The 10,564-nt window shown below is 38.2% G+C and overlaps 1 protein-coding gene across 1 annotated transcript in view; it reads right to left on the reverse strand.

Moving 5' to 3' along the window:
* The window catches only part of ZDHHC15 (zinc finger, DHHC-type containing 15), a 393,634-nt gene that overhangs the window by 138,684 nt on the left and 244,386 nt on the right, over positions 1-10,564 (reverse strand). Inside the window, exon 4 of the mRNA XM_006873732.1 lies at positions 8,508-8,628. Within this exon, the coding sequence (XP_006873794.1) occupies positions 8,508-8,628 (121 nt within the window). The remainder of the gene's footprint in view (positions 1-8,507; positions 8,629-10,564) is intronic.

Genomic DNA, 10,564 nt, shown 5'->3' on the forward strand with positions numbered 1-10,564 from the left:
CCATGCAATGTGCCTAGGCACTTTGTAGAAGATCATTTGGCTGTACGTGGTTGGGTTGATATATGGATTCTCGATTCTGTTCCATTGATCAATGTCTCTTTTATTGTACTAGTACCAGGCTGTTTTGACCACTGTAGCCATGTAGTAAAGTTTGAAATCAGGGAGTGAGAGACCTCTAATCTTGTCCTTCCTTTTAAGCAGTGCTTTGCTTATCCTGGGTCTCTTTTCTTTCCATATAAAATTAGTGATCGTCCTTTCCATCTCTTTGAAGAATATTGTTGGAACCTGGATATTCCTAGTCTATCTTAATCTTCTGAAACCTGTCTACAATGGGTGACCCTGCTAGCATTAAAAATACTGGTGTGTTCACTTCTAGCAACATAGTAACACACAAGACCCCACAGTATTACAAACTGACTAGTGATGGAAACCAAACAACAGTTAAGGTTAACTAGTAAAGAATATTTGCCTTGAATACTGTGCTTTTTAAAGAATTCTCTATATGGAAGACCAAACAAGATGGCAGATTGGGTGGAAGTACAGTGAGGAGCTCCATCAGCAACAACACAATACTGGACCAAGCAGGCTCAGTCTCAGAACTCTGGACAATATATAAAGAAATATTTAGAAGGTTGGAAGGCTTACAGCTAGGGGAATTTGTAGCAGAAGTAAGAAATCCATTGATTTCTGACTCAAAATGCTCAGTTGATCCCAGAGCCACGATCTTGGTTGAAACCAAGGGGGGGGGTGGATCAGAGCATCCACAGATGCCTGACAGAGCCATGGAGATAAAGGTCTGGACATTCTTTTTTCTGTATCTGTTCATTGGTCTCTCGCTGTCTGTGCACCTCCATTCTGGTGACTAGAGGGGCTGCCTGAGAAACTGGACACCCCACCCCTACCCCCAGAGGGTTCTACTATGTATTCAAACAGATCTCCTCTAAAGTTAAAGTGATGGTTTCCAGTTAAAACCAAATGGCATAGCAAAATGGTTATAGCTGTCCCTGAATTGCTTATCACTAGGAAAAAGGCCTGAACGGGGATTGTGGAACATAACAGGCAGACTAAAAAGGAAATATGCTGAAAATTAAATCTGGAGTTATGTTACAATGACCACCAGTGGCATCTTGAAATTTCTCAGGTAGAAGAATGAAAAGGAAGCCCACCTCCTGATCACATCTACCCAAAGGTAATTAGAAAGCATAAAAGATACCAAAAAATCCCCATACCTATCTAAGTATTAAAGTCACAGAAAACTCCTGAATATGCCCAAAAAACAGAAACAGGTGACCATGTCAACACATGTCCAGAAACGAGATAAAGTGATTGAGGCAAATGAGCTGGAAGTAGACCTATCGTCCATATTGGAAGATGGGCAGGCTTTGGAAATGCCTGAGAAGGAATTCAGAAAAATGATTATGAAATGTATCAAAACACATTACAATGGAGTTGAGAAAAATAAGGAAGAAGTCAGGAAAGTACGACAGGAAAAATCAAATAAGATAGATACAGCATTGGAAACAATTAAAAGCCTACAGAAAGAAGTCCAAATGATTAATAATAGAGTATCAGAAATGGACACTACACTGAAAGGGCAGAGTAGAATTGAAGAGATAGAAGCCAGAACTAGTGAGATAGAAGATAAATCTCTCAACACTACTAAGATAGAAGAACAAACTCAAAAAAGGATAAAAAAAATCAGAAAAGTCCTAAGATTCATATTGGACAATATGAAGAGGAATAAATTAAGAATTATCAGCATTCCAGAACAGGAAGAATCCCATAAGTCCACAGAGGAGATAGTTGAAGAGCTTCTGGAAGAAAACGTCCCTAACATCCTGAAAAGCGAAAAGATAAGCATTCAAGAAGCTCAGTGAGCCCCAGGAAGGATAGATCCTAAAAGACAATCACCAAGACATATAATAATCAATCTTTCCAAAATCAAAGATAAGGACAGAATCATGAAAGCAGCTAGGGAAAAGAGAAGTATAACATACAAAGGCAAGCAAATCAGATTAAGCTCAGAACTCTCAACAGAAACCATGCAGGCAAGAAGGCAATGGGAAGACATATATAAAACTCTGGAAGATAAAAACTGCCACCCAAGAATCCTCTACCCAGCAAAGCTGTCACTCAAATATGATGTTGTAATCAAAACATTCCAGGATAAACAGAAGCTAAGGGATTTTGCCAAAGCCCACCCTGCTTTAAAAAAAAACATCCTAAAGGAAGTTCTGTGGACTGAGAACCAACAAGAACAGGCAACAACCAGAGAATGATGTATGTGGCAGCATCACCCTGAACTCAACTGACAAATGAAAGAGTCAGGAACAGAATAAAATTATAAGAACAGAGGATCTAGGAGGTCAGTCTTTTATCAAAACAATTACAATGTGAAAGAAGGTAAACACAGAGGAACAGAGATCCAGGTGGTAAGAAGATCACATAGATTACAGGATAAAATAGACTGTCATAAATGGAGGGAAGAGTTAATGGAATATATGGTAACCACAACAATGGGGTTAGGGTGGGAGGTTTAGTTCGGGTGTTGGGGAGAGGCATACAAGAAGGGAGAGGAGGTGGAAGAGCAAGGGAAACGCTAAGAGAGGTTTGCATGGCCTATGTGGGACAGAGGTAAATAGTGATGCATGCTCAACCTTGGAACAACCAGGCTCTGTGATACAGGGATCTAGGCATAGTTTGAAGAGGAGAAATAATACTAAAATGCTTGACTGTCTTATGAATATTGGTTTCCCTTGCCTACTATTGTAAAATAGACACTTGAGTGGGACAGAAAGGAATGTTGGGAAACATGATTAGAGAAAATTTGTAAGCCCGTCTTCAGCCTATAACTGATTGGAATCCCTAAAAGGTGTTCTAGAACTTGCCTAGTGAAATAGGCATCTTGTAAAACCTTTGCAGAGTATAGAACCTTAGGTGGAATCCTGAGCCCCTCCAGAACCTTCTGAGGTGGTACATTGCCACCAGCAAGGACAAGCAGACCAGTCTGGAAGAGCTAGAGCAACAGAAGATATATCTTCAAAGAAAGATCATCAGGAAAAACCCAAAACAAAAATATCAGCATGACTGACTACTAACAGTATAAGCAAGCTGTTTGCCAGGATGCCATCAAGGTAAGCAATCAAGTTCCTTCAGGACACATTCCCCTCTAAGACTGACACTTAGAGGGAACACATGAACAGGCATGTAAGCTTGCTGGTGACCACATTGTTCTACTGTGGAGTGGAAGAGGGGGAAAGGCAGCAATGAAGAAACAGGCTGAGTTCAACCACAGTCCATTGACTCCTGTTGACCTGGAGATGAGAGAGAGAAGAGGAAGTGCTGGTTGACCTCATGGACATGGACATAGCCACAGAGGACTAGAGCTGAGAGTGAAGTATCCAGTTGATATGAAGTGAGGGGAGATGCACAAGAACACACAAACTTGCACACTGTACCCATTTGATCTAGCCTCAATGGCTTGATAATCAGAACTCGACTAGAGGAAGATTACTATATATATATATATATAATTTTTATATAGGAAACAAGGATAAATTGTTACAATTTGATGAACCGGACTATACTCATGGAGCTAGAAACTCTAAATACCAACAGAGAAGGAAGGAGTCTTCACATCAAGGATCCATGCTATCTCCTCTGTACACAAGGTAGATAGAGACGGGCAACTTAGACACTGGCTACCTAAAATGAGGGGGCAATAAAGGCACGAAGTACTGGCTTACAAGGTTTCAAGAGGGAGTTTAGTTTAAGAGTGTGGGGGATAAGAAAGCGTCCCCACTGTATAGTTTTCATCTTGTCTAGATGGGTCTGGTGAAAGGAGATGGGGATAAGATTCGTATGATTCAATAGTGAATAATTGTTATTATGACTAATTGCGACTGTCACAATTGTAAAGGTAGAAGTTTTGTAACAAAAACAGGGGAGTGGTTAATCTTACAGTCCAGAAACGGAGGACCCTAGGACCATCAAGGGAGAAGAGCACAAGCAGAATACCAGACTTTATACAGAAAATTAGAGACACCAAAGATGGAGGCAGAGATGGGGTCATGGAGAGGGGGAGTGGCTGAGGACTCTAGACTTATGGGAAAAGAGGGACTAAATTCTGGTGGCCAGGAAGCGGACTTGCAGAATATGCTCTTTCGAGGTGTAAATTATTATATATGCCTGAGTGGGTTTTTTTTTTGTTTTTTGTTTTTAAAGCATAAGTGAATAGAGAGAAATACTGTTAACTGATGATACATGGAGGAGATTATAATCATTGTAGTGAAACAAGCTGTGTGAGTTGTTGAATGTAAAACTGATGATCTGCCCTGTAAACTTTCACTCAATCCACAATAAAAACCCTAAAAGAAAAAAAGAGAAAAGAAACATAAGAATAATAGATAAATAATAGAAAAATAGAAATACATTGATAAAACACCTTACCAAGTTTTAAAACTGAAAGAAAAATAGGCTTAAAAAAATTCTCTATATAGGATCAAATTGGCAACAGCGATGAAAAAGATCAGATAGAAAACTTAGGAGGCAGTCAATTTTTGTTGTTAGGAGATGAACAATTTAGAAAAGATATGTGAGAGTGGTTGTACAATTTGAAGAATGCATTAGATGTCATTGAATAGTGCAAACTGATATTGTTGGATTAGCATGTATTCTGTTGTGTATATTAGCAATAACAACAGGAAAAATTAAATAAAAATTTAAAAATTAGTATTGTGGAAATTTTCAACATATACTAATATAATAGTATGATGAACTCCATGTACTGTTAACCAGCTGAAACTATTATCAACATTGTACCATTTTAATTTAATCTTTTTCCTTCACTGATTTTTCATTTGAAAAATTTAAAACAAATGTCATTATATTTCAGATTATCAGTATTTAAGTATATATGAAGACATTTAAAAATCATAACTACCATACTGTTAGCTCCCTTACTAACTAATAATAAGTAATTAATATCATCTAATACTCAGACCGTGTAGTGGTTACGAATCAGGCTGCGAACCGGAAGGTCAGCAGTTCGAAACTACCAGCTGCTCCACGGGAGAAAGATGAGGCGATCTGCTCCCGTAAAGATTTACAGCCTCGGAAACCCTATTCAGGGTCGCTATGGGTCGAAACCGACTCGACGGCACTTAACAACAACAACAATACTCAGACCATAAAACAACAACAATACTCAGACCATAAAAATTGTTATATGGGATCTTAATAAATATTTTTGAATAAATACATGATGAACAACAGTGTCAAACAGTGTTATTCCCCCAAAATTTAAATATAATCTTCCTTATTAGAAAAATTAGGATAATTTTTCAAGAGAACTTTTTTTTTTCAAAATTTGAAAGGTGGATAGATGGTTCATTTTGTACTCCTTTAGCCATACAGATGAAAACTAAGGGTAAAACTCCATAGTGAATATTTATCCAAGGCAAATGAAGATTTATCTCTTCACAAATACTTATAAAATAATTTTTGCAGCAAAGTAATTCCTAATAGCCAAACACAGGAATCAATCTAAATGGGCATCAATGGGTAAATAGATAAGCAAACTGATATAGTCAAGCAGTAAAATACTACTCAGCAATAAAATGAATAAAATTGTGATAAGATGGATGAATCTCAAAAAATATTGAATAAAAGAAGCCAGACACAGAAGAGAACATACTGTATTATTCCCTTGGTATAGCATTCTAGAGCAGTCAAAACTAATCTGTGGTAGAAACTATCAGACTATTGGTTGTCTTTTTTGGGGGGTCAGGATTGACTGAGAAGAGGTATGAGAGATCTTTCTGGGGTGATGGTTATACACACAGTGGGTTTTGTTACACAGGTATGTCAAAACTCATTGAATGGCACACTTAAGATTTGTTCATACTTTTGCACATACATTTTCAGTTATTTAGCTAAGTACTGTCAAATTGTTTCCAACTCATAGTGACCATGTATAGGGCTTCTAAGGAGTGGCTGGTGAGTTTGAACCACTGACCTTGTGGTTCAAACCAACCTTGAAATCGAGTGCTTGTCCTACAACACCATACTAGGTAGGACTCCACATAAAATTTTACTTCCCTGAAAAAAACAATTCTCATAACTGGAGATTATGATAAATGGAGAAAGCATTTATAATATAAATAACATTATGATAAATGGAGAAAATATTGAAGTTATAAAGGATTTCATTTTATGGGAATCCAGAGTCAATGTTCATGGAAGCAGTAGTCAAGAAATCAAATGACAAATCTGCTGCAAAACATGTTTTTGAAGTGTTACAAAAGCAAAGATAATACTTTGAGGGCTAAGGTGTGCCTGACCCAAGTCATGGTGTTTTTGCTTTCCTATATGCATGTAAAAACTGGACAATGCATAAGGAAGGCCAAAGAAGAATTGATGCCTTTGAATTATTGTGTTGCCAAACAATATTGTATATGCCATTGTTGTCTAGTGCTGTCGAGTCAGTTCCAACCCATAGTGACCCTGTATAGGGTTTCCAAGGAGCAGCTGGTGAGTTTGAACTGCCAACCTTGCAGTTCAAATGGCTTTGTAGTCTGGTGCATTAACCCACAGAGCCACACCATAGACTGCCATAATAATGATCAAATCAGTGTTGGAAGAAGTACAACCAGAAGGTTTCTTAGAAGCAAGGATGGTATGACTTTATCTCACTTACTTTGGACATATTATCAGGAGGAAGTGTTGGCAAAAAAGAGGAAAACTTTAAACAAGATGGGTTTATACACTGGCTACAACAATGGGCTCAAAGATAGCAATGATTGTGAAGATGGTTCAGGATTGGACATTGTTTAATTGTGTTGTACATAGGGTCACTATTAGTCAGGGCAGACTCCAGAGCACCCAACAACAAAGAATGATAAAAATCCTGCGATCTCTATATTCATGCTGAAGTATTGAGGAGGATGTATACTGTTGTCTGTTATTTACGTTTAAATACAATAAACATTAGATGGCTTGATGTATGATGCATAGAGGGATGGATATATGGATAGATATATGTACTGGGAGGATGGTTTGGCTTTAATATTCTCATCTAGACTGTCTATGTTGAGGCCTTTGGCTCAGAGCATTCTCTGCTAGGGAGGTTGGGCCTTGAATCTTTCTCCCAGTTCTCTCTGCCTGTCAGATAAAAACTTTCTTCTTGTTGTAAACCAAAAGTAACTTTCTAAGTCTAAATGATTATCTAAGTGTAGTGGTTACGAATTGGGCTGCGAACCACAAGGTCAGCAGTTCGAAACTACCAGCTGTTCTGCGAGAGAAAGATGAGGCTTTCTGCTCCCGTAAAGATTCACAGCTTTGGAAATCCTGTACAGGGTCGCTATGAGTCAGAACCGACTCCATGGCACGTAACCACTGCCACCATCTATGAGTTCTGGTGTGTCACTGTGGGTTAATGCATTAGACTGCAAAATCGATTTGAATCACAAGTTCGGTGGTTCAAACTCATCAGTTGCTCCTTTGAAACCCTACTCAGGATCACTATGGGTCAGAACCGACTCAATGGTACTTAACAACAATAGCATCTGTGACTAGTTAGTTGTACTAATGTACTTAATCTTGAAGAAATGTTCTTTCTTGTCACAGGACTTCTATTCTGTTTGAATTTGAACAAAGCTTGACAACAGAATAGTTAGTCCAACTTTATTTGAAGTATAGAATCTCCATACCCTTTTGTTTTGTGGTCTTTCACCTGAAATATATGTACTCAGAAGATCCTATGTGTACAGAAGATGTTTCCTGTGTCAACCTACCTTGAGGGAGACTACCTCAAGATGAATCTTACTCCATTCATCTGTGTCCAATCATCATGTAAGTAAATAAAAGCTTATAAAATTCCACTGGGTAATTACTGAGACCTACAGCCTTTTATGGAATCCTGGTGTGACGCTGTGGGCTAATGCATCAGACTGCAAAGTCATTTGAACTGCAAGGTTGGTGGTTCAAGCTCACCAGTTGCTCCTTGGAAACCCTATACAAGGTTGCTATGGGTTGGAATCAACTCTATGGCACTTAACAGCAACACAGTTCTCTATGGAGTCCTGGTGTGGTGCTGTGGGTTAATGTACTGGACTGCAAAGTCAGTTTGAACCACAAGGTCGGCAGTTCAAGCTCACCAGTCACTCCTCGAAAACCCTATACCGGGTCATTAAGGTTCAGAATCAACTTGACCTCACCTAACAGCAACAACATTGTTGCAGCTCATCTCAATGTGATAAAGCAATAGAGTACAGTAAAATATTAATGGTAGAATATAGTGGTGGGTATATACATATATCCATTATACAATTATTTCAACATTGATGTATGTTTGAAAAATCTTTAAATAAAATTTTTTGGGGAAACTCCATGGTGATTTTTAGAAGATGGGGAAAAAAGGAGCTAGTTTGGTAATATATATGACTTAACCTTTCTGACATTCTTGCTGAGACGACTCTTCTTTCCTAGCTGATGTTGGATGAACTGACCTCCACTTCCCGTTCTTGTATAAACTGGCAGCTTCTTGGCCATATCAACAAGCATCTGCTTTTGGACCTCAGGTCTCTCTTCATTGTCATAACGCTCTTTGTCTGTATAAGATAAGTGAAACTGGAAGCAGAAGTGATAGACAAAATTTTATTTTCCAAGGTTCACAGAAGAGATTAATAGCAACAACAGCAAGAGCTATGTAAATGTAAATAGTAATTACTCCATGACACTTAAGAACAACAGCCCTTGAATCTCAGGTACCAATCTGGCTTATTATTTTCTCTGGCTAATTATTTCCATTTACTCAATGCCTCTAACCCTATGAGATTGGTGGTATTACTTTATTTCATAAAAATGAAAATACTACAAAGATTAAGTACGTTTTTCCAAGGTTGTACTCACCCAAATAATAAGTACTAGAGCTGGTTGCCATACTCAGTTTGTTGTTGTTGTTGTTAAGTGCCATTGAGTCAGATCCAATCCACAGCAACCCAGTACAGGGTTTCTGAGAAGCAACTGGTGAACTTGAACTGTCAATCTTGCTGTTCAAATTGACTCTACAGTCCAGTGCAATAATCCACAGCACCACACCAGGCCTCAAGTTTATCTGACTCTAATGTGTCCTTTCCCATCCCTTATACCATAATATGTCTCATTACTACCAGGACACTGTGGGTAACTGACCAAGTGTTATTGAGTGGCGAGTATGATTCACAGGTGACAGTGATGACACTCATGGAGAAGATGAATTTGACTGCTTATGACATTGTCTGCATATTCCAATCTTATAAATAAGTGCAAATTTGGATATTATCACTCTCTTAGGTATACTGTGCTGCTAAAAGAGAAATTTATAAAAAAAATTTATATTTATATGCTATTTAGAGATCATCTGAAGAACAGATTTGATACATTAAACACTAAAGATGGAAGACCAGAAGAGTTGTGAGATGACATCAAGAACATCATACGTGAAGAGAGCAAAAAGTCATTAAGAAGACAAGAAAGAAGGAAAAGGTCAAAATGGATGTCAGAAGAGACTCTGAAACTTGCTCTCCAGTGTAGAGATGCTAAAGCAAATGGAAGAATTGAAGAGGTCCAAGAGCTCAACAGAAAATTTCAAAGATCAGCTTGAGAAGATAAAGCCAAATACTATAATAACATATGCAAAGATTTGGAATTAGAAAACCAAAAAGGAAGAACACTGTGAGCATTTCTCAAACAGGGGGAACTGAAGAAAAAATTCAAGGCTCGACTTTCGTTATTGAAAGATTCTCTGGGCAAATTATTAAATGATGTAGAATGCATCAAGAAAAGATGGAAGGAATACACAGAGTCATTATACCAAAAGGAAATGGTTAATGTTCAACCATTTCAAGAGGTACCATATGATCAAGAGCCAATGATACTCAGGGAGGAAGTCCAAAGTGCATTGAAAGAATTGGCAAAAAACAAGGCACCAGGAATTGATGGAATAAAATTTGAATTCTTTCAAGAAAGTGAGGCGGTACAAGAGGCACTCAGTCATCTCTGCCAAGAAATTTGGACGACAACTATCTGGCCGACTGATTGGAAGAGATCCATATTTGTGCCCATTCCAAAGACAGGTGACCCAATGGAATGCAGAAGTCATCAGACAATCTCTTTAATATCTCAAGCGAGTAAAGTTTTGCTAAATGTAATACAGAAATGGCTACAATCATATATTGACAGAGAACTTCCAGAGGTTCAAGCTGGAAGAGGCCTTGGAATGAGAGATATCATTGCTGATACCCAATGGATCTTGGCTGAAAGCAGAGAATATCAGAAAGATGTTTACATATGCTTTACTGACTACGCAAAAGCTTTCAATTGTGTGGATCATGACAAGCTATGGACAACATTGCGAATTATGAGTATTCCAGAACACTTAATTCTACTTCTGAGGAATCTGTACCTGGACCAAGAAGCAGTTGTTCGAACAGAGCCTGGGAATATTGAAGGGTTTAAAATTAGGAAAGGTGTGTGACAATGTTGTGTTCTTTCACCATACTTATTCAACCTGTATGCTGAGCAA

This window comes from Chrysochloris asiatica, unplaced genomic scaffold (assembly GCF_000296735.1).
Source record: "Chrysochloris asiatica unplaced genomic scaffold, ChrAsi1.0 scaffold00252, whole genome shotgun sequence".
Classification (NCBI taxonomy): Eukaryota; Metazoa; Chordata; class Mammalia; order Afrosoricida; family Chrysochloridae; genus Chrysochloris; species Chrysochloris asiatica.